This window comes from Phoca vitulina, unplaced genomic scaffold (assembly GCF_004348235.1).
Source record: "Phoca vitulina isolate PV1807 unplaced genomic scaffold, GSC_HSeal_1.0 scaffold1, whole genome shotgun sequence".
Classification (NCBI taxonomy): Eukaryota; Metazoa; Chordata; class Mammalia; order Carnivora; family Phocidae; genus Phoca; species Phoca vitulina.
Window position 1 is genome coordinate 60,160,911 of NW_022589704.1, and position 23,465 is coordinate 60,184,375.

The 23,465-nt window shown below is 37.1% G+C and overlaps 1 protein-coding gene across 5 annotated transcripts in view; it reads left to right on the forward strand.

Moving 5' to 3' along the window:
• Window positions 1-23,465, forward strand: part of METTL8 (methyltransferase like 8) — a 94,486-nt gene that overhangs the window by 24,149 nt on the left and 46,872 nt on the right. For 3 of the 5 annotated variants that reach the window (XM_032408310.1, XM_032408282.1, XM_032408289.1), the window contains exons 2-3: window positions 6,819-6,877; window positions 13,232-13,386. In XM_032408310.1, coding sequence (XP_032264201.1) covers window positions 6,845-6,877; window positions 13,232-13,386 — 188 coding nt within the window. In that variant the 5' untranslated portion in view covers window positions 6,819-6,844. The remainder of the gene's footprint in view (window positions 1-6,818; window positions 6,878-13,231; window positions 13,387-23,465) is intronic. The other 2 variants (XM_032408296.1, XM_032408302.1) reach the window with 1 other exon arrangement.

Genomic DNA, 23,465 nt, shown 5'->3' on the forward strand with positions numbered 1-23,465 from the left:
AAAAGAAAGAGAAAAATTCAAACTGCTTAATCTGGTATAAAGATTCCTCACTATCTGGCTCCGGTGTTAATTTCCAGTCTTATAAACACTTCCCCTCCCCAGCCCCACCTGCCCTTCACATCATAGGCTGTAAGCATACAAAGTTAATTTTTTTATATAAACTTTCAATTTTAGAACAGTTTTAGCTTTATAGAAAAATTGTGAAAATCATATAACTACCATACTGAGTTTCTCCTATTATTAACATCTTACATTAGTATGGTATATTTGTCACAATTAACCAATATTGATACATTTGTGTTATCTGTTAACTAAAGTACATAGTTTACTCGGATTTCCTTAGTTTTCACCTAATATCCTTTTTCTGTTCTAGGATCTCAGGACACCACATTGCATTTTTTTTTTTTAAAGATTTATTTATTTATTTGAGAGAGAGAGGGAGAGAGAACATGAGCATGGAGGGGAGGGGCAGAGGGAGAGGAAGAGAGAATCCCAAGCCAACTTCATGCTGAGTGTGGAGCCTGATGGGGGTGGGGGGCTCAATCCCAGAACCCTGAGATCACGACCTGAGCCAAAGGACACTCAACTGACTGCACCACCCAGTTACCCCAACACCACATTGCATTTAGTCATCATGTCTCCTTAGGTTCCTCTTGGCCCTGATAGTTTCTCAGATTAACTTGCTTTTTGATGACCTTGACAGTTTTGAAGACTACTGTCAGGTATTTTATAGAATGTTTCTAAAGTTTGTCTGATGTTTTCTTATGATTAGACTGGGGGTTGGGGGGAGGAAGAAGAACACAGAGGCAAAGTGCCATTCTTAATACATCATATCAAGAATACATGCTGTCAACGTGACATCCACTGTTAACTTTGATCACCTGACTGAATAGTGTTGGTCAAGTTTCTCTACTGGAGAGTTAAGTTTCCCCCCTCTTTCATACTGTACTCTTTAGAAGGAAGTCACTATGTGTAGCCCACACTTAAGGAATGAGAAGTTATGGTCCACCTCCTTGAGGGTGGAATATCTACATAAATTATTTGGAATTCTTCTGCAGGGGAGATTTATCTCCTTTCCTTCATTTATTATTTATTCAGTCAATCATTTATATCCATATGGACATACAGATATTTATTTTATTTTGGGGATTATAACCCAAAACTATTTTGTTGCTCAAAATGTTTCAGCTTTGGCCATTAGGAGCTCTTTCAGTTGGCTCACATGTCCCTTTGACATACCTCTATCATTGTGGGGTTTTGGGTTTTATTTGTTTTATTTTTGAGCACTTCCTTACTTTCTGGCACTAAAAGATGCTACAGGCTCATCTTGTATATTCCCTGCCCTCAGTCATTTCTCCAAGGAGCCCTAGTTCCTTTTATTACAGAATGGTATTAGAAACCAAGATCTGGGTGCTTCATGTGCTTGTTGCTACTGGGATGTGGTTGCTTCTAGGCCTTCTCAGCCAGCAGAGTAAGGAAATATATGTGTGTATACTAACTTCTGTATATACATATCTACAAATATTCTTACATATAATATCTGTATTTATATTAAGTTAAACATGAGTTCATACTGATGATTCCAATTCTAATCCATTACCACATGGATCATTTCAACCTTCTCCCCTCATTTGTTTATAACCTTCCATTCCCAGTGAGAAACCTGGTTCCCACCATCTACTATCTGTTTCTTAATTGTTCAATTCTGGTATATTTTTATAGTGGTTTCAGAATTGTTAACCCCGTTTCAACTGGAATACAGTGCTTATTATATTTCTTCTTGTCTTTAGTCTTAAAAACCCTAACTCATTTTCAAATTTACTTTAATTAGCATCTTTTTCCAAATTACTTTTTATTTCCTGAATGTAGCATATGCTTTCACACTTCTTTGTCTTTAATTGTGCCAGTCCCTCTGCCTGAGATGCCCTGGTTTTTGTCCATATCTCCTTGAAATATTGCCACTCATTCTTCTAGACCCAACACAGATTTTGCCTACACCAGTCGCCAGTGAACTTTGATCATTCATTCCTCTGTGCTCTAATAGCACCTTATACCCACCTCTACCACACCCGTGTCAGGACTCTTTATTTGCATTTCATTCTTCTTCACTTGATGGTAAGTTTCTTTTTTTTTAATTTAATTTTATTATGTTATGTTAGTCACCATACGTTACATCATTAGTTTTTGATATAGTGTTCCATGATTCATTGTTTTCATATAATACCCAGTGCTCCGTGCAATACGTACCCTCCTAATACCCATCACTGGGCTAACCCATCCCCCCCCCCAAAACCCTCAGTTTGTTTCTCCGAGTCCATAGTCTCTCATGTTTCATCTCCCCCTCTGTTTCCCCCCCCTTCATTTTTCCCTTCCTTCTCCTAATGTCCTCCATGCTATTCCTTATGTTCCACAAATAAGTGAAACCATATGATAATTGACTTTCTCTGCTTGACTTATTTCACTTAGCATAATCTCCTCCAGTCCCATCCATGTTGTTGTAAAAGTTGGGTATTCATCCTTTCTGATGGCTGAGTAATATTCCATTGTATATATGGACCACATCATCTTTATCCATTCGTCTGTTGAAGGGCATCTCAGCTCTTGATGGTAAGTTTCTTGAGGACAGAAACCAAATGGATTTGTCCCTGGATTCCCAGTACTTAACAGTAGTGCATATTTTATGTTAGAAATCCTCTTGGATGAAAAATAACAGAAAATCTAACCGTGGCTAAAATATATAAGGATTTATTTTTCTTACCTACAAAGAAGTCCAGAGGGAGGGTGGTAACTGATACTGGTTTACCTGTTCAGTGGCGCCGTCAAGAATCAGACCCCTTTCCTCCTCTGTATACAGCATTGCATCTAAGTTCAGGAAAGAGGTAGGATGAGTTTGTGCCAGCAAGCTATCCTCTGGCCCCTTTCCCTCCATAGGGAAGCAAGACTTTAGCCCCTTAGCAGACTTCTGTCATCCAGAACTTGGTACCATGTCTCCTCCAACTGCAAGAGAAACTGGAAAGCTGAGTTTTTAGGAAGACTAATCTTTTCAATGAGAACAAGATGTTGGAATCATCACAGATGCTCCAGGTAATCACAAGACCACAAGAAAATCAGGGATCTGTTTCCTACTGGATAAAAGACCTAAGGATAGACAGAGGACCAGTCCAAGAAGGCTCTTCAAGACAAGAGGAAAAAATGAGTGATCCCAGGGGGGAGCAGCACCTGACTGTTATAGGTAGAAAGCACAGGTTCATCTATTGAGGAATGTAACATACTCTGGCCACCCACTCTAAAATCCTAGAGAATTCTGTAGTGCTCTGGAAATTTTCAGTTTGTCTTCTTACGTAGAAATTGTACCGTTCCTGTGAGTTTTACTTTTTGTTCTTTGGCCTTTTTTCTAACTACCATACCTCCTATGGTTTTGCAGTCACAATTTTTCCTGACAGTCCATGGTACAGTTTGCCTTGCTTTTTTGCAAGGTATAACTAGTTTTAGTTCTTTAAAATAGAATTTACACAGTGCTACACACCTAAATTCCATGTTCTTTTGAAATACGGAAATACAGTCATTTGGACACCTTTATTCACTAATTCTATATTTCAGATCTTTTATATCTTAACAACTATTTATGATTTAAATTTTTTATAATATTTCACTTTGTAACAGGGCAGCCTTATTGATACATTAGTCCAAAACATGACTGGGTAAATCCTGCATACAGGTACAAGTACCTCCTGCCATCTAGTATACCTAGGGATAGAGACCTTTGAAATGAACAGGAAAGCAGAAGTCTCGTTAAGGGATGAACTACATTAATCTCATCCATGTGTGTGTTTTTACTAGAATTTATAAGGACTGATAGCACATAAAGTATACATGTAACTTAGTACTCTTTCTCAGCCCACCAAATCTGATTAATGCCTCTTCAGAAGTCACTACAGTGCACACAAATGTGAAATGCCAGATGGATAAGTTAAAACAGATTTCATTCTGATCCACTGTCATGATTTTGGAAACAACTTCCAGAGTAATTAGAATGGTATATCCTTCAGATAATTAGGATTAAGGCACTTTGAGATGAGTTGACATGAAATCCATTAAAGAAATAACTTATGAATCCCAATAGCCTCTAGTGAGTACATCATGTGGCTACCTTTAAGGGTGGTCATGGTGAGCAAACACTGAGCATGAGCTTTCCATTTTGAAGCTGCAGAGTGACTGATGTCATAGTGTGATCAAAGTGCTCTGCAAATACTTACTGTAATTATTGTTGTTGTTCTGTTCTTGCTAATAGCCTTATTTATACCCTGAAATTATAATCATCCAAACAAAGATGAAAACAAGATGTATGAGTTTTCTGAGCTGTTTGCCTCACAGATGGTCACCCTTGGAGTTCTCTGAAATTGCCAGGGTTAATTGAAGCTTCAGTCTTCACTGCAGTGTAGTTGATACTTAAGTGTTTCTTACCTGTAGGCTTTCACTATCCGAAAACAGTACAACAATAGTACTTTAACTTGCTCTCATTAATGCTAGCCTCTCAGGTAATGTTAGTGCAGTTTTATCTAGATGATGTTTGTTCCTCTGAATGAAACCTTTGTACCAGCTTCCCAGCTGAGAAGAAAAGCTAGACAGTTACAAAGAGAAAAACACAAATATCTGACTAATTTATTTATTTAAAAGATGTTCAGAACCCAGGAAACATCAAAGGAGAGTTAACTTTTAAATGGAGGGCAGGCATTTAGTGTATGATTAACAGTGGTTTCTTTCCCTGAGATTTCAGTGAGCTGAGACAACTGGGAATCATTCTTGGGGAGCCTAACAAATAGATTTTGCTCAGAGCCAGCTGACTGCTCCAAGGATGATTGTTATAGACTCACACAAACAGCAGTACTCTTTGCTCTAGTTCTTTGGTGCTCTTCTAGTATTGAGATGTGAAAAAGCAGTCCTAGGATCAAGCTTAGATAGAAAGGAAGTAAGTCCTTCTTTGCCTCTACTCCTCAGCTGTGTAAAAGTAGAAGACCAGTATTAGAATGTTCCATTATTTAGGTGTGAAGCAAGAGCGCTTTGTCTGTATCTTGAGATTTGAATACTGGAAAAAGAATAACTATGCTTTCCTAAATCTGGGCAATAGTGTCTCCCATTGGCATCGCTTGCTATTTAATTAAGGCCCAAGAGAAGAAATAGAGTTGCAAAAGATGAAGGGGATAAAGGGGGAGAAGGAATTCTGGGTCTCCTTAAATCAGTTACAACAAATTAGCCACTCCAGTAAAGACTGGAGAATCAATGCTGTGATCCTTCTTACATGTGTGGTGTACAAAAGTAGAAAGCAAATGGGTGAACTGTATGTATGTGAATAAGAAATATGTAAAAAAACAAAACAAGAAAAAAGATAGAGCGTGGACTCTCCATTTAGACTGATTGGGTTCAAATTGAAGTGTCATCGGTTATGGGTTGAGTGACCTTAAACATGTTTTTTATGTCATCCTGTGTGGATTTTTCCTCTGTAATGTGGATATAAAAATAGTACCCCTTGATAGGGAAATAGAGGTTAAATAAGATAATACATGTAGGGGCGCCTGAGTGGCTCAGTCGGTTTAGCAGCTGCCTTCAGCTCAGGTCATGATCCCAGGGTCCTGGGATCAAGCCCCACATCGGGCTCCCTGCTCAGCTTCTCCCTCTCCCTCTGCTGCTCCCCCTGCTTGTGCTCTCTCTCTCTCTCTCTCTCTGTATCAAATAAATAAATAAAATCTTAAAAAAAAAAAAAGGTAATACGTGTAAAGTGCTTAGAATAGGGCCTCACAGGGATACCTGGGTGGCTCAGTCATTTAAGCATCGGATTCTTGATTTCAGCTCAGGTCATGATCTCAGGGTTGTGAGATAGAGCCCCGTGTGGTACTCTGCTCTGAGCGTGGAGCCTGCTTAGGATTCTCTCTCTCCCTCTCCCTCTCCCCCTGCCCCCACCCCCTGCACGCTCTCTCTCTCTCTTAAAAAAAAAAAAAAAAGAATAGGGCCTCACACATGGCAAATACTTGATTTTTAATTAATTGAGATTTACATGAAAGATAAACTGGGATTGGGCTTTTACTCCTCAGACTTCTTGAATTTTCAAAATTTAGTATGGAGTATTGCCTTCAACTGAAATTATCCTTTTTATTTAAAAAGCACTTAAAACTATTATTCTACAAAAATTAAATTTGCAGTTAAGAAACACTTTTTCATGTTTGTAACATGAAATATCCTTGTACATCTTACATATTCTGGTAGAATATGGTATAGTTTGTTGGTATGGTCAGACAGATAGGTGAATCATTGTGAAAAGGGCTCCATTTTAGTAGAAAGCAAAGCATCTAGCCAAAATTTGAAGGTAGGACAGAGATCTCTTCCTCGTAAGTCAACCTATACCAAGGCTGCTTCTTTTGCTACGCACAATGTGGTAGCAGTGATGAGCCCAGAAAAGTAGTATTAAAACCATCTTCTCCTTGGCTTGTCATACTGTATGTGGAACCTGAGTCATTTTGTATATTTGTGCTTTTCCTTGCATTCTAAAATAAGGGCACACTTAGCTATATCTAAGCTGGCAAGAAGTCTGTCAGCATTTCATGGCATACTTCCATATACTTATAACTAATAAGTGTAGTAAATGTTATTGATAATTAAATTCTGTCACTCTGATATTTGTATGAGCTTCAGTTCCTTTCTGGATCTGTTCCTTTGTGATTTCTCTAGCCAATTAACTACTCATTACTGAGTCATGGCATTGAAATCTCAGAGGGCCATTGCCCTAAAGTCATGCTCATTCTGTTTCATTTTGACTTTGACAGGACTTGATAGGAAGAACCACTATAGGATGGTGAGCTGCAATTGGGAACCTATAGGCAAAGTAAGTAAAAGAAATACCATTTGATAGTATGGACTAGAATTTGATATGGCAGAATTAGTTTGCACTAAGTTAAATGAAGGATGAGGACCACAAAGCTCTTCAGGTGTTTCCAATAGTACATAAAAACTTTCTAAACCCCAAACAAGGATTTGTGGAGATTCTTGTTACCTTCATTTTTCTCTGCTCTGAACTGGAGGAACTCAAACTAAATCTCAGCCTTAGCAATTAAAGCACACTAAAACATGCCTAGAAAACTCTTACCTAGGTTTCTCCCTTTGAGATATCCTCAAGTTTTGTTTCTGACGAACACTTGATAATTTGAAACTATAATGAGAAACACTAAGTCTGTGAGAAAAACTGCATTGTAACCATCTGGCCAATATTCACACCTTTACTTCATACAATTGTACTACTTATCCAGGTTATGTTGGCCTCATGAAACAAAAGGATAAGTATTCTCTCCTCTATTTTCTGAAAGATTCAGTGTAAGATATTGGTGTTATTTCTTTAAGTGTTTGATATTCACTATGGGGGCTTGTAGTTTTCTTTGTAGGCAGGTTTTTTGTTTATTTGGGTTTTATTGTGGTAAAATATACATAAAATTTACCATTTTAATCTTTTTCAAGTATACAATTCAGTGGCATTAAGTATATTCACATTGTTGTGTAAATATCACAACTATCCATCTCTAGAAATTTTCATTTTCTCCAACTGAAGCCCTATACCCATTAAACATGTAACTCTCCTCCTGGCAGCCTACCACCATTCTATTTTCTGCCTCTATGAATTTTTGACTACTCTAGGATCTTCATATAGGAGGAATGATACAGCATTTCTCCTTTTATGATGATTGGCTTATTTCATTTAGCATAATGTCTTCAATGCTCATCCATGCTGTAGCATGTGTCAAAATTCCTTTCTTTATAAAGGCTGAATAATACTCCATTTTACATAGATGTCATTATCTGTTCATCTTTTGGTGGACACTCAGCGTGTTTCTACCTTTTGTCGATTGTGAATAATGTTGCCGTAAACGTGGTATACAAATATCTCTTCAAGTCCCTGCTTTCACTTATTTTGGGTATATATCCAGGAGTAGAATTGCTGGGTCGCATGGTAATTCCATGTTTAATATTTTGAGGAATTGCCGTACTGTTTTCCACAGCACCTGCACCATTTTACATTCCATCCAGCAATGCACAAAGTTACTAATTTCTCCACATCCTCACAAATAGATTTTTTAAATAATAGCCATCCTAATGGGCGTGATGTTTGTTTTGCTTTTAATTACAAATTTAATTTATTTAACACATTTGGGGCTATTTAATTTTTTTTCTTGTGCTGTTTTTGTAAGTAATTATTGGTAAATTGTGGTTTTGATGGCATTTATCCCATCTAATAAATGAAATAAAATTTTTCATAATACCTCCTTATTAGCTTTTCAATGTCTGTAGGGTCTGTGGTGATGTCCCCTCTTTTATTCCTGTTGTTAGAGATCTGTGTTTTCTGAAACACAAGTGTTTCAAATCAGTCTTGCCAGAGGCTTATTTGTTTTATTAATCTTTTCAAAGAATCACCCTTGATTTCTGCCTTTAGTTTCTGTTATTTCCTTCTATCTACTTACTTTGCATACCATTTACTATTTTTCTAGCTTTTTAAGATTGAAACTGGATCATTAATTTGAGATCTCTCTTCCTTTCTGATAGAAACATTTAAAACTATCAATTTTCCTTTAAACATTACTCCAGCTGCATCCCATAAATTTTGATATTTTAAGATTTCATTGTTGTTTAGTTCAACATATTTTCCAATTTACCTTAAGACTTACTAACTCATGTAAATCTGACCTATAGGTTATTTAGAAGTGTGTTGCTTGGGGCACCTGGGTGGCTCAGGTGGTTGGGCATCTGCCTTTGGCTCAGGTCATGATCTCGGGGTCCTGGGATCAAGCCCCACATCAGGCTCCCTGCTCAGCGGGGAGCCTGCTTCTCCTTCTCCTCCCCACTTGTGCTCTTTCTCTGCTATCTCTGTCTTTCTCTCTCAAATAAATAAACAAAATATTAAAACAAAGAAGTGTGTTGCTTAATTTCCAAGTATTTGGGTACCTCCTAGATATATTATTATTTAAAGTTTGGATAAAAAAGTAAGAACCAACATTATGCTCCTATAAGAGGAGCACTTTATGTATTTTTTTTAAGAGAAGCACTTTAAATGTAAACACACAAATGCATTTAAAATATATATAACAGGGTGCACCTGGGTGACTTAGTCGTGGGGCGTCTGCCTTCAGCTCGGGTCATGATCCCGGGGTCCTGAGATCGAGCCCCGCATCAGGCTCCCTGCTCTGCAGGAAGCCTGCTTCTCCCTCTCCCACTCTCCCTGCTTATGTTCCCTCTCTCGCTGTGTCTCTGTCAAATAAATAAATAAAATCTTTTAAAAAAATAATAAAAAATAAAAATAAAAAAATATATATATAACATATAAAACACTGCATAAGACAGCTGGTAGGGTTATATTAATATTAGACAAAGTAGACTTCAATAGCTATTACCAGAGATAAGGAGAAATATTTTTAATGAGTCAATTCATCAAAAATTTTAACATTAAATCTTGTTATAGCCAGAAAGCATACTCTGTATAATTTTAATACTGTAGAATTTACTGAGCCTTGTCTTATAGCCCTGCATGTATTGTGTGCCTTGGCAAATGTTTCATGTTCACTTGAAAAAAATGTGTCTTCAGCTGTTGATAATGTTTAGGTCAAGTTGATAATGTTTAATTCTTCCATATCCTTATTGATTTTTTGATAGTTTTCTTAATGTTGTTTTATTTATTACTGAGAGGAGGTATTAAAATTTCCAAGAATTACTGTGAATTTGTTAATTTCTCCTTTTAAAAAGTTCTGTCCATTTTTGCTTCATATAGTTTGAAGCTCTGTTATTATGTACATGCATATTTAGGATTGTATGTCATTATTAAACATCCCCTTTTATCTCTATAACAGTCTTTTTGTTTTTTAAAGTCCACTTTGTTATTAAATAACAAAAATTCAACTGAGTAAATGTTAAAGATCTAGTTGGCTTTATTTACCAATTCACAAATTGGGCAGCATCCCATCTAGAAAGTAGAGAGGAGCTCCGAAGGGCTACAGAAAGGAAAAGGTTTTTAAAGGTAAAGAAGGAGCGGAAAAAAGGAAATTATTAGCAAAGAATCCATTGTTTTAGGCAAGGTTGCCCTCCTAAGGGGAACTGAAGGGGCCTCTCAATAAAGTCCCTAGTGCTGACCAGGAAATTCTCATGTTGACTGGTTAAAGGTTACATTTCTGGGGGGTTAAAACTGCAGTTATGTTAGGTATTAAGTTTTGTTTTACTGACTTGGGGCCTTAATCTAAGTGATGCCATTTTAGGTCTGTGGTTTTGTTTTTAACATTATTAATATAGCTCCACCAGTTTTCTCATGTGGCATTTGTATAATATCTCTTTTTATTTTAATATATTTGTATCTTTATATTTAAAGTGCTTCTCTTATAAACAGTATATGGTTGGGTCTTGCTTTTTCATACAAATTGACAGTCTTTGTCTTTTAATTGGACTCCATTTACATTTAATGTAATTATTGATATAGTTGGGTTTAAATATGCCATCCTAGTATTTGTTTTCTTACTGTCCTTTTTGGTTTTAGTTCCTCTGTGCTTCCTTTCCTGCCTTCTTTTGGGTGATTGGAATATTTTTAGCTATACCTATTTGTTTTATTTCAAATAAAAATACTACTTCTTCATACAGTTTCACTATGCAAATAATATCTTAATTAAACTTATATTCAAGTTAGGGTATGCCAGAAGAGTTAAGAGAGGGTATATAAAGAGAGTGGAACATTCTGGTGGCAGAAATCAACTTTCTGTACCAGAATTCTGTTTGGGGTTGACCCTGCTCATCTTTTCTTTTCTTTTCCCATCACAAAATGGAACCATGACCTAGTAGACATTAAGCTAACATGATAGTCATAACATCTCATTTGCCTCCACCATTTAGCAGAGAAGGAAAACCAAACAAGAAACAAGAGATCTGCACTAGCTATTGAGTGTTTCATTTTTCATCACACACTTCAATCATTGTAATCGATGTAACTGGGTTGCTGCCTATATACTGTCACACTCTTCTGTCACTTCCTTCTTCCACACTGTAAGGATCTTATGAGCCACCCTGAAAAATATGAAGTAGTTTCCTTCTAATTAAATTTATGTCAGATAAGTATCATTTTTGTATTATCAATCAAACAATTAATTCACAAGCAGCTTGGTGCTGCCCTTAGAAGCTTGCAATTTAGTTGAGAAGACATTTATATAATTTTATGATGTATTTTTCTATACTGTATTTATTATATAAATGTATCATATTTATATACTAAAAAAGACAAAGGAGTACAAGGCTGTGTGTGACTGTTACATATAATAAATAAATGAGGTAAGGTGTTTTTGTTAGAAAAACAGCTGCCTAAACAGCTGCCTATGGAGATTTTTGATCATTTATAGTGAGAGAAACTCATATCTTCTTTTTCCCTGTCTTCCTCTTCTCTATATAGATAGATATAGATAAGTATCACATGATTATTTGGAGATTAAAATTTCATTTTGATTTGGCTTTCCTGGGTGGAAAACATTTACTTCATTTTACACTTTTGAGCATGAATTGTCTCTTTCTAGGTATAATCAGTTTCTACTCTTCAGCATACAGATATTATGAATAATATTCAGTGCAGGAAGAGCTCTAAAAATAATTGTGCAGGTAGGGTTTTGTTATAGTCTTACATGGAACACCGGCAGGAGATAAGAACAAAGGCACATCATAGGAAAGGTAGTAGTAGGCAGAGCATTTAATCTCATCTGCCTCCACCAAAGAGCTTGCATTTAGCAGAGAAGGAAAAACAAACAAGAAACAGGAGATCTGCACTAGGTATTGAGTGTTTCGTTTCTCATCATTGCTAGTCACATTTGAATGGAACCATTACGGTCTTTTTGGTGTATAATTAAGCCTTTTTTTTTTCTCCAAAAGGAAAATCATGAATTTTATGTTTAAAAACACAATGAGATGTTTTTGACATTCTGCAGTTCATTTTGGAAATCACCGTCTTAAAATCCATTGCCTTTCAGTAAGTTGGTAAAGGATGTACAATACACGTCATTTTTACACAAAATAGTACCTTAGATAGTCTCCAGTGTGTATAATATATACACACCTTTTAGCATCTGTTTCTACTAGGCAGCTTGCAGCATTAGGCTGAATGTTGTGATGAACAACTGAATGGGGATGAAATGCTAAGCAGTCTTAAAATGGATTTTTATTAGAAGAAGTAAGCTCTTCAGAGCTTCTTATTGATACTTTTCCATAAAGATGGTAAGCCAACATATTTGTACATAATTAAGGTGACATACTCTTTAAATGTTTAAGTTCTTCCAGAAATGGGGATGGACTTGACTTAACCAACTGATGATTCTCCTCTTGAGCTGGGATTGTATATTTTTTGTACAGGGAAATCTATTTTTACAAATGTATTACTAACTATTCTTACAAATATATGTATACAGGGTTGTTACAATTAAGAATTGCTGGGATCGTATCTTCAGTATTTACTTATTATTTGACTAAATTTCATTCTATTCAGCTCAGCCCAGAGAAGCAGATTTAATAGGTGTGTTTTCTTATTCTGCTACTACTGTACTTGGGTTTTTGGTCTTAGTGGTCATAAAATATTCCCAAGAAATATGTTCACTTAGAATTCCCAAACCAAAATAATAAAATCGCTTTAAAAAACTTTTAATACACAAAATTCAGATTCTAGGTTGACATCCTTTGGCTGTGTGATAAAAATTAAATGAACAAATACCGAACAAAGCAAAGTTGGCCAAAGCTGTGACTTATGAGGAATGTCAGCCAATGGTACACACTCTAAATATTCTTTTTCCTTCTCTTGGCCTGAAAATACTTCAGGACAGAAGCTATCATGCCCAACTTTCATTTAGAAATGTTTAGTTTTCGGGGTGCCTGGGTGGCTCCGTCATTAGCGTCTGCCTTCGGCTCAGGTCATGATCTCAGGGTCCTGGGATCAAGCCCCACGTCAGGCTCCCTGCTTCTCCCTCTCCCACTCCCCCTGCTTGTGTTCCCTCTCTCTCTGTGTCTCTCTCTGTCAAATAAATAAATAAATCTTTAAAAAAATAAATAAATAAAAATAAAATTAAAATGTTTAGTTTTCATGTCTTTTCTCAGGTTGTAAACCTTTTGGACCAGTTTTTGCCTATTTGATAAATAATACACTGTATAATCCATATTGACTAATTAATCATTTGTAACTTTCCAGGTACTGATTAAGATGTATGTGATTTGGAGGAATTCTGTTTCCTGTCTAAGGATAAGAAAGGTGCCACATAGATTCCAAAGTGGTAATCACCCAGTGGTCCCTCTGGGATCAAGGATTTTAACAGACCCAGCCAAAGTTTTTGAACATAACATGTGGTGAGTTATCTTCGACGTCTAATGTTATATATGTATCTGAAACATTAACAGTGGTATTATTTTCATTTAGAGCCAAGAAAGGATTTTTAAAGTTGATCAGTGTTGTTGGGGTCCAAAAGACAGGGTAACTGATCCTAATTTAAATGTTGCCAATTCTGAATTTCTTTGCAAATGAAATTGATAAAATGACTCTTCCCAAGTGCTTTCCTCAGCTTTGGGGTTCTTGCAGACCCTCCCTGCTCACCTCTAGTCCTGATTTGCCAGCATATTTTGGGAAGGGAGACTCTTTTCTAGATAGAGCCCTCCTCCTGCCCTGCAGGCCCTTCCACCTTTTACAAGTACTTGTCCATGAGCAAGTGTGTATTCAGTACCTGCTGCTTACTGAGACCAAGGAAAATACGCAGGTATGACCCTAGTCTATGCTTTCAGGAAATCTGTCCTCTATTTGGAAAGATAGATATTTATAGGAAAAGTTGATAATTTGCAATGCATGGCAGCAAATTGTAAGGGCTCAATGTGTTCTTATAAGGCATATACAACTGTATGTCTTATAAGAACAACTCAACAGGGGCGCCTGGGTGGCTCAGTCATTAAGCGTCTGCCTTTGGCTCAGGTCATGATCCCGGGGCCTGGGATCGAGCTCCGCATCAGGCTCTCTGCTCTGCGGGAAGCCTGCTTCTCCCTCTCCTACTCCCCCTGCTTGTGTTCCCTCTCTCGCTGTGTCTCTCTCTGTCAAATAAGTAAAATCTTAAAAAAAAAAGAAGACAACTCAACAGTGCAAAACCACTTCTGTTTTGACATAGGAAGATTTCTTTTTTTTTTTCTTTTTTCAGTTTCCACTTTTTTGACATATAATTGATATATAAAGGAAAATTTCTTTAGGTGGAGAAATTGAGATCAGGATTATTTATTCTGTCTTCAGTATATAGTACAGTGCCTGACACATAAATATTTGTGAAGTAATGACTTGGATAGTTAAGGCTGGAGAAAGGGCATTCTTGGTGGGTAGAAAGTCATAAAACACAGAGATAAAGAAGTATAAGGCATATGCAGAGGACCATGAACAGGATAGTTTGCCTAAAATAAAGACTTTCCTAGGAGATTTATAAATGATAAAGTTGGAATGATATAGGTCAGGTATGGGGGTGGGGACAAGATAGTGTGAATTCCTGAATTCGCAGCTAAAGTGGAAGGCATTATAGAGCCACTTAAGAGAAATGACATTATACATGGGCTATTAAGTACTGTGTATGTATTTGGTGACAGTGTACTAACTAGACAGATCAGCAGGTAGAACTAGAAGCAGGAAAGTGCCAATGAGAGAGATTTTGAAGGAAGAATAAATAGAACTTGATGCTTTTGTAGAAAGGAAAAGGAAACATTTGGCTATGAAGTTTTGATCCTAGATGACTAATGGAAACTTATTAATTAGTTCCACATTATACAATATGTGGCCACTAGCCAGATGTGGTTCTTGAGCACTTGAAACCTGATTAGTCTGAATTGAGATGTGCTGTAACATTTTGAAGACTTAGTACAGGCTCTCTCAGCCTTCGCACCATCTTCTTGGAAACCTCTGCACCACCATTAGAGCCAAGTGGAGGAAGAAGCAAGTGTGTAGGTGGAAGCATAAGAGAAGAAAGATGAGGCAGAGGTCCAAGTAGGCCACTAGCTTGTGCACCCATTGAAGCCACAGCAACAGAAATAAGGAAAGGCAGAGGCCAGGGATGCTGGTACCAGTTGTTGAACTGCATATCTACTTTCTAGAACATCCATCACCATCTGATCTCAAGGACCCCTTTGAGAGACCCACCTTGCTCATACCAAAACATTCCCTTTTGGTCTTTTGCCCTGGACCTGTGACTTTCAAGACTAATTCTGTTTTCATTTGTGTGAATATAACACATGTACAATAAATCATCTCTTCTGTCTTAGCTGAAAAAAAAAAGTACAAAAAGAAAAGGTAAAATATATCATTAACAATTTTTATACTGAACTGCATGTTGATATTATTTTGGACATATTGAATTAAAATATATTATTAAAATTTCATTTCTTTTAGTTTTTTTAAACATGGATACTAGAAGATTTTAAATTACATCTGTGGCTGACATTATACTTTCTCAGACAGTTGCCGAATTAAACTACTTGGCCTGCCATCACCAATATGGACAGTTGCAGTAGGCTGTGAGATCATTGCCAAGCAATTAAACCTCCACAGGAACTTCTGGTCCTAGACAAGCTATTTGTTTACCAATTTTTTATTCTTCATTAGAGTCTAGTGAGTTAGCAGTCTGAGTTCTCTTTTTCTGTCTGCTACCACCAACTCTTTTGTTTAAGGTTCCTGCCTACCCATTTAAGTTCTGTTTTGTCATAGGCTCTCAGGGAAGCAAGAGTCCTCTGGGTCAATGCCCCTCAAGCACTGTGGGCTAGCTTTGGGATGCTGTACAAGAATCCCCTGGGAAGTTATTATTTCACTAGATCTAGAGGTATGGCCCAGGAATTCGTAATTTGAAAAAGCTCTTTTAGTAATTCTGTTGAGCAGCCAGGTTTAGGACCCTTTGGTGGTTCTCAAACTTCCCTTTAGCAGTAGAATTTTTTTCCAAGTGAAGTCCTAACATGGAATCCCAATATTTAAAAGGTAAAAACAAACCTCATCTTAATGAAGCAGGTATAGAGGCGTGGGGCATCAACAGCTCCGCCTCCCATTCCTCCCCTCACCCCCTCACTGTAGCAGCCTCATGGATTTTTAGGGTTCTGTTGATCAAAGTTTGAAAAACCTTGTTCTAGTCTCAATAGCTATCCTCCTCCACAGCATACCCCCTGAAAGGGTATGCAGCCTGTGCCAGGATGCTTGTGTGGACTCTCTCCAGAGGCGAATTCATACTGTAATTATAAAAATAATTTCCTCCAAATGAAGAGAAAAGTATTTGCCTCCTGTCATCTCCTTATGCACTGTTGTTTTGTTGTTTTTTGTTTTTGTTTTTTGGGGGGTATTTTGGGTTTTGTTTGTTTGCTTTCTTTAAAAAGAAGATTCGTAAGTTAAACAGAAAACCAGAAGACTGGTTGACTTTCCCCTTCCTTCAAGTCCAAAGTTCTATCCAAAAGTTCTGACTTCCTTATTTTCTCCTTTGTATTTAAGAAGAATGTTTCCTCTCTTGCTGAATTTTGATTTTTAAAAGATGTTTCTAGAAAACTACTGTACCTGTCAGTTTTCTCTCAGAGATGTAAAATTGTCTACAGTTTATTTTTCTGTTTAGCCTCTAGTTCAGTCAGTACTATTTCTATGTGAACCTCTTTTTAATAAAAATATTTTTGAGGAAAAAATAAAGGTATCCATTTTTTATTCAGTTTCTAATATCTTGAGAAAGAATTGCCCTCCAGATTCTGTATATTTGTGTTACTAGTATTTACATCTCCCTATAGTCTTATTTTTTAATAATTTAGTGAAGTGAATTTCACATAACATAAAAGTAACTGTTTTAAAGTGAACAGTTCAGTGGCATTAATTACATTCATGATTTTATGCACCTAGCACCTCTGTCTCGTTCCAAAATATTTCCATCAATCCCAAGTAAAGTCCCTTACCCATTAAGCGGTTTATCTTCATACTCCCATTCCTCTAGCCCCTGGCAATCACCAGTCTGTGTGCTAGCTCCATGGATTCACCTCTTCTGGATATTTCATATAAAAGGGATCATACAATATGTGACCTTTTGTGTCTGGCTTCTTTCACTTAGCATAATGTCTTGGAGGTTCATCCACATTGTAGCATGTGTCATTACTTCATTTCTTTTTATGACTGAATAATATCCTATTGTATGTATATACCACAACTGGTTTATCCATTCATCCACTGAAGGACATTGGGGCTATTTCCACCTTTGGCTCTTGTGAATAGAGCTGCTGTGAACATGCATGTACATGTACTTGTTTGAGTCCTTGTTTTCAGTTCTTTGAGGTATATACCTAGGAATGGAATTTCAGGGTCATATGATAATTCTGTGTTAACTTTTTGAGGAATTGCCAAGCTCTTTTCCACAGTGACCAAAGCATTTTACATTCAGCTTACAGTCTTTTAATTATACTTAGCAAAAATTCTAATTTGGGGGGGCACTGACATGAAACTATATTCAGAATGCTTTTGAGACATGGCCCAGAGATCTATTTTGAGCAAATTACAGTTATTTGGAAAAATCATTCCTTATTTCACACTGTTCCTGGTTTAAGTGTGTAGTAATTTTTCAGAAGATCCCTGAAATTTATAAGGAATAATAAACACTTATATAATTGTATGACTAAATCATCTAGGCCAGTGGCTTTCAAGCTTTTTAGCATGATCCACAGTAAGAAGTACAGTTTACATCATGGACCAGTATATGTACATATAACATATGCACATATATGAAACAGGAACAAAAGCTTCTTGTACAGTTTTACCATGTGAGACATTCACTAATTGTTTCCATTTGTTCTATTCTACTCCATTTCTGTTTCTTTCTCATTTTAAGTGTTGGTTAGATCTTTTTTTTTTAAAGATTTTATTTATTTATTTGAGATAGCGAGAGATAGAGCACGAGCAGGGGAGAGAGGGAGAAGCAGGTTCCCTGCTGAGCAAGGAGCCCAGTGCGGGGCTCGATCTCAAGATCCTGGAATCATGACCTAAGCTGAAGGCAGACACTTAACCAACTGAGCCACCTAGGTGCCCCTAAGTGTTGGTTAGATTAACGAAGCTGACTGCATGACTCACTAAAAGGATCGTGACTTTTAGTTTAAAAAATACTGAGCTAAACCATTCTCTGTAGATCCAAGATAGGACCTGTATGCTGCAACATGACCTCCTATTATATAACTAATTTAAATAATAGACTGTTTACAGAATTCCAATACAGTTCACCTATCAAGGTATCTTTCTTATTATATGGTCTGAATTTTCCTTATATATGTATTATCTGATTCCTCTTACCTTGTTTCATACATAGTTCTTTAATACAGTTAATAAGTATTTTCGTTATCTGTCTCCATTACAACATTTGTCATGAGAAGTAGTCTAGATGTTGAGAGCACAGACTGACTAGTTGTCTAACCTTGGGAAGTTCCCCTGTGCCTTGGTTTCTACATCTTTATTTTTATTTATTTATTTATTTAAAGATTTTATTTATTTGTCAGAGAGAGAGAGTACAAACAGGAGGAGTGGCAGGCAGAGGGAGGAGCAGGCTCCCCACTGAGCAAGGAGCGCAATGCAGGACCTGATCCTAGGACCCTGGGATCATGACCTGAGCCGAAGGCAGATGCTTAACCAACTGAGCCACCCAGGCATCCCAGTTTCTACATCTTTAAAATGGGATAATAATAGTATTATCTACCTCAAAGGGCTATTGTAATGATTAAATTGATATATAATATAAAATGTGTACACGTAGTAAATAAGCAACACATAAGAATTAGCTATCGGGCACCTGGGTGGCTCAGTCGTTAAGCGTCTGCCTTCAGCTCAGGTCATGATCCCAGGGTCCTGGGATCGAGTCCCACATCAGGCTCCCTGCTCAGCGGGAAGCCTGCTTCTCCCTCTCCCGCTCCCACTGCTTGTGTTCCTGCTCTCACTGTCTCTCACAACAGATAGTTCCTGTCAAATATATAAATAAAATCTTAAAAAAAAAAAGAATTAGCTATCATATTATTATTATTATCATTTTCTAACATGTACTTAAGTTACTTATGTATCTGTTTTATTGTCATTATTAAATTGTATGATGCTTTAGAGTCTTCTTAGTTTATATCTGTTTCATAGCTATATTCCCCATATAATACACACCCAGTAAGTATGTTTGAATAAGTGGATGAATATGGAGAAATACAAGATCCAGTTCATATCTACTGGAAGTGTACAGCTAGACTGAGAGTTAATATAATGGCTAAATATGGGCTTCAAAATCCAAATGATCTGAATATGAATCCTGACTCTACCCCTTTCCAGCTATGTTAACTTGAGCAAGTTCCTTCATGGGTATTATGAGTGTTAAAGGCAATAAATATTTAGGACTCTTAGTAGTAGTAAGTGTTCACTGAAATAAGTGTTCTTGTTATTATTAGATGGAGAATTGAGATGTATACCAATGAATAAATAAACAGTATAGAGTATGCAAGGTCATACAGTGAAGGAGGTGAAGAACACAGGAATGAGCTTCAGAACAGAAAGAGATTCTTGAGATGAGGATGTAAGAAAAGTCAGTAAAACTTCATAGAGTAGGTAGAATTTAACCTGGACACTGAAGGTTGAGGAGTATTTGAATAGTGAAGACTGTTTGTTCTAGACAAGTGGTAGCATGAGCATTTGAGAATACACGAGATATGTTCCAAAGCAAGCAAATGGGGACCAGCCCAACTGAAAGAGAAATTTCGTATTTTGAAAGCGGGTGAGTGATGTGACAAAAGAAGTATTTTAGGAGAACTAAGCAGGTTCTGTTGTTCAGGATACTTAGAATTAACCATCATTGAACATGAAGTGATCTCTTTTATCTCCAGCATTTTTTGTGTATTGACATATACCCATCACTAGGTTAAGTTTTATGGAGGACTTAAGAGAGGAAATGATTACTGCTCCAAAGGAACTCCAGCCCATTTCACTAAGAAGCCTGGATCCTCCAGATAAAGAAGATGGGATGAATCTGAAAGACAAAGTATTCCTCCTCCAACAAGAGGAATGAGAAATAGTAAAAGCAAGCAAGAACTACACCAACAGCAACCACAAAAGTCCATAAACATGGAAAATTAGTATCAAGGAAAGAAATTGTAGATTCATGTGTGGCTCAGAGTGACTCCTAACCTCACCTTCATCTCTCAGAAGCAATACCAGGAAAAGAAGGTCAGCTGACAGATCGTTACTAATACTCATTAGCAGCCCAGGCAAAGGTTGAGAAAGAACCCTTAAAAATAAATGGCTTTGCCTATGGCAGTAGAATTTAGGGTCTCAGCAGAGCAAGAAAAATGCTGAGGTTCACCATTTTCCAGGGTTCCATGCTGAATTGAGAGAACTATCCCAAGCCTAAGGAATAGGAATAGGATACATCTCGGGGCACCTGGGGGGCTCAGTCGTTAAGCGTCTGCCTTCGGGTCAGGTCATGATCCCAGGGTCCTGGGATTGAGCCCCGCATCGGGCTCCCTGCTCAGCGGGAGGCCTGCTTCTCCCTCTCCCACTCCCCCTGCTTGTGTTCCCTCTCTCGCTGTGTCTCTCTCTGTCAAATAAATAAAATCTTAAAAAAAAAAAAAAGGAATAAGATACATCTTAACTAGGTAAGTGAAACTTAACATAGGACTTAATGAATCTCAAAAAAAAAAAAAAGAAAGGAAGGGAGGGAAGGTGGGAGGAGGAAAAGAGAAAGCAGCTTCAGACCTTTATAAAGGTCGTCCATTACCCTGTGGAATCTCCTCCTTCCCTCCCACCTCTACCACCCTCAGAATATAGGAAAGCGGAGGGGCGCCTGGGTGCTCAGTCAGTTAAGTGTCTGACTTCGGGTCAGGTCATGATCTCAGGGTCCTGGGATGGGCCTGCACAGGGCTCCTACTCAGTGAGGAGTCTGCTTGTCCCTCTGCCCCTCCCGTCCTCGTGTTCTCTCTCTCAAATAAATAAAATCTTTCAAAAAAAAAAAAGAATATAGGAAAATGGAGAAAATATATAATACTGAGCCTTCAAATTAGAGTTTACAGAGAAAGATAAACAGGTCTCTGAGTAAGGTTGGGTGTCAAGAAAATTCATCTGCAGGGGCGCCTGGGTGGCTCAGTTGGATAAGCAACTGCCTTCGGCTCAGGTCATGATCCTGGAGCCCCGGGATCGAGTCCCGCATCGGGCTCCCTGCAGGGAGTCTGCTTCTCCCTCTGACCCTCCTCCCTCTCATGCTCTCTGTCTCTCATTCTCTCTCTCTCAAATAAATAAATAAAATCTTTAAAAAAAAAAAAAAAGAAAATTTATCTGCAGAAAAATAGAAAAGGAAAGAAGGAAGGAGAGAGAAAGAACATAGCATGCATTATAGATTAGTTTGCATTTTCCAATACTTTGTGTAAAGGGAATCATAATATGTATTCTCTTTTTTTCTCTGGCCTCTTTCACTAAGTATAATTATTTTGAGATTTATCCGTGTTGTTGCATGTATCAATAATTTGCTCATTTTTATTGTTAATATAAAACTCATGAGAATATATAAAAAGCTCTCAAAATTCAATAAACAAACAGCCCAATGAAAATAGGTGAAGTATTTGAACAGACACTTCACCAAAGAAGATACACAGGTAATAAGCACATGAAAGAATGATCAATATCATTAATCATAAGGGAAGTGCAAATTAAAGTCACAATGAAATACTACTTACTACAAACTTATTAGAATAGCTAAAATTCAAAATACTATACTGAGTGTTGGAGAGGATGTAGAGGAACTGGAACTTTCATACACTACTGGTGGGAATATAATATGGTATAACCATGTTGGAAAACAGCTTGGCAGTTTCTTAAAAAATTAAACATAAGAGTGTAATATGATTCAGCCATTCCATTCCTGGATATTTACCTAAGAGAAAAGAAAGCGTATGTCCGTACAAATATTTATATGTGATTATTTATAGCAACTTTATTTTTAATAGCCAAATTTGGAAACAACCCAAATTCCCATGAACAAGTAAATGGACAAACTGTGTACTATCTATGTAATAGAATACGACTCAGTAATAAAAAGAAGTGAGCTATTGATAAACACAGCAGTATGGATGAATTTAAAAATAATTATGCTGAGGAAAAGAAATTAAAAATAAAGAGTATATATTATACTCTTAGTACTATATTAGAAAATGCAAACTAAAAATAGAGACCGGAAGCAGATCAGTGGTTGTCAGTGGAGTTGGGGGTAGTGATAAGAAAAGGGGGCCTGGAGGGCGCCTGGGTGGCTCAGTTGTTAAGCATCTGCCTTCGGCTCAGGTCATGATCCCAGGGTCCTGGGATCGGGTTCCGAGTCGGGCTCCCTGCTCTGCGGGAAGCCTGCTTCTCCCTCTTCTGCTCCCCCTGCTTATGTTCCCTCTCTTGCTGTCTCTCTCTCTCCTCCCTCTTCTGCTCCCCCTGCTTATGTTCCCTCTCTTGCTGTCTCTCTCTCTCTCTCTCTGTCAAATAAATAAATAAAATCTTTAAAAAAAAAAGAAAGGAGGGCTGGAAAGGAGGAATTATAAAGGTGGACAGGGAAACTTTTGAGGGTGATGGATATATTCATTATCTTGTTTGTGGTGATGGTTTCATGAGTGTCTACATATGTCAGAACTTATCAAATTGTGCACTTTAAATATGTGCGGTTTACTGTATGTCATTATACCTCAATAAAATCATGAAAAATATGGTTACATCCATACATTGGAAAATAATATCGCAGTTAATAAAAATAAGAGAAATCCATGTATATTGATACCAAGAAATGGCTATGATACATCATTAAACCAAAAGAGCAAGTTGCAGAAAAGTATCTTTAGTATGTCTCATTTTTATTAAGGAATTCTTGTACATGTGCTACATGTATATACAAATCTTTGTTTTTATACGCATAGAGAAAGGTCTGGAAATGTCCACATCATACTGATAAGTGTTTATCTCAGGAATGGGCATGAGGATGAGAGAGAGTAGAGATTAAACTTTATATTTTATATGCATTAGTATTGTTTGAATTTTTTTAAAGAATGCCCTCCATGTACCTATTCTCATCTCACTGTCTACCTGATAAATTCTTTATTCTTTAATAACTGATTACAACTCCTCATCTCATTAACAATTTCGAGTTCTACCAAATCTTCTTCATCTTTATGTCTCCAGTTCACAGCTCAGTGCCTGAAAGATATAGGTTCTCAATAAATGTTTAACGAGGGAAATGGGTATTGGTTTCTTCCAGCAGCTATGATCTCTATTCCATTATATGCAGAAATGGGAAGGCATTGTTTCTTTCTGTGTGTCTTTTATAAGTCATTCATTCCTAAGTGAGAAACTGATATACTAATAAAAATAATCAATGGAAATTTTTATTATAGCCGAAAAGAGAAGTGGGTAGCCA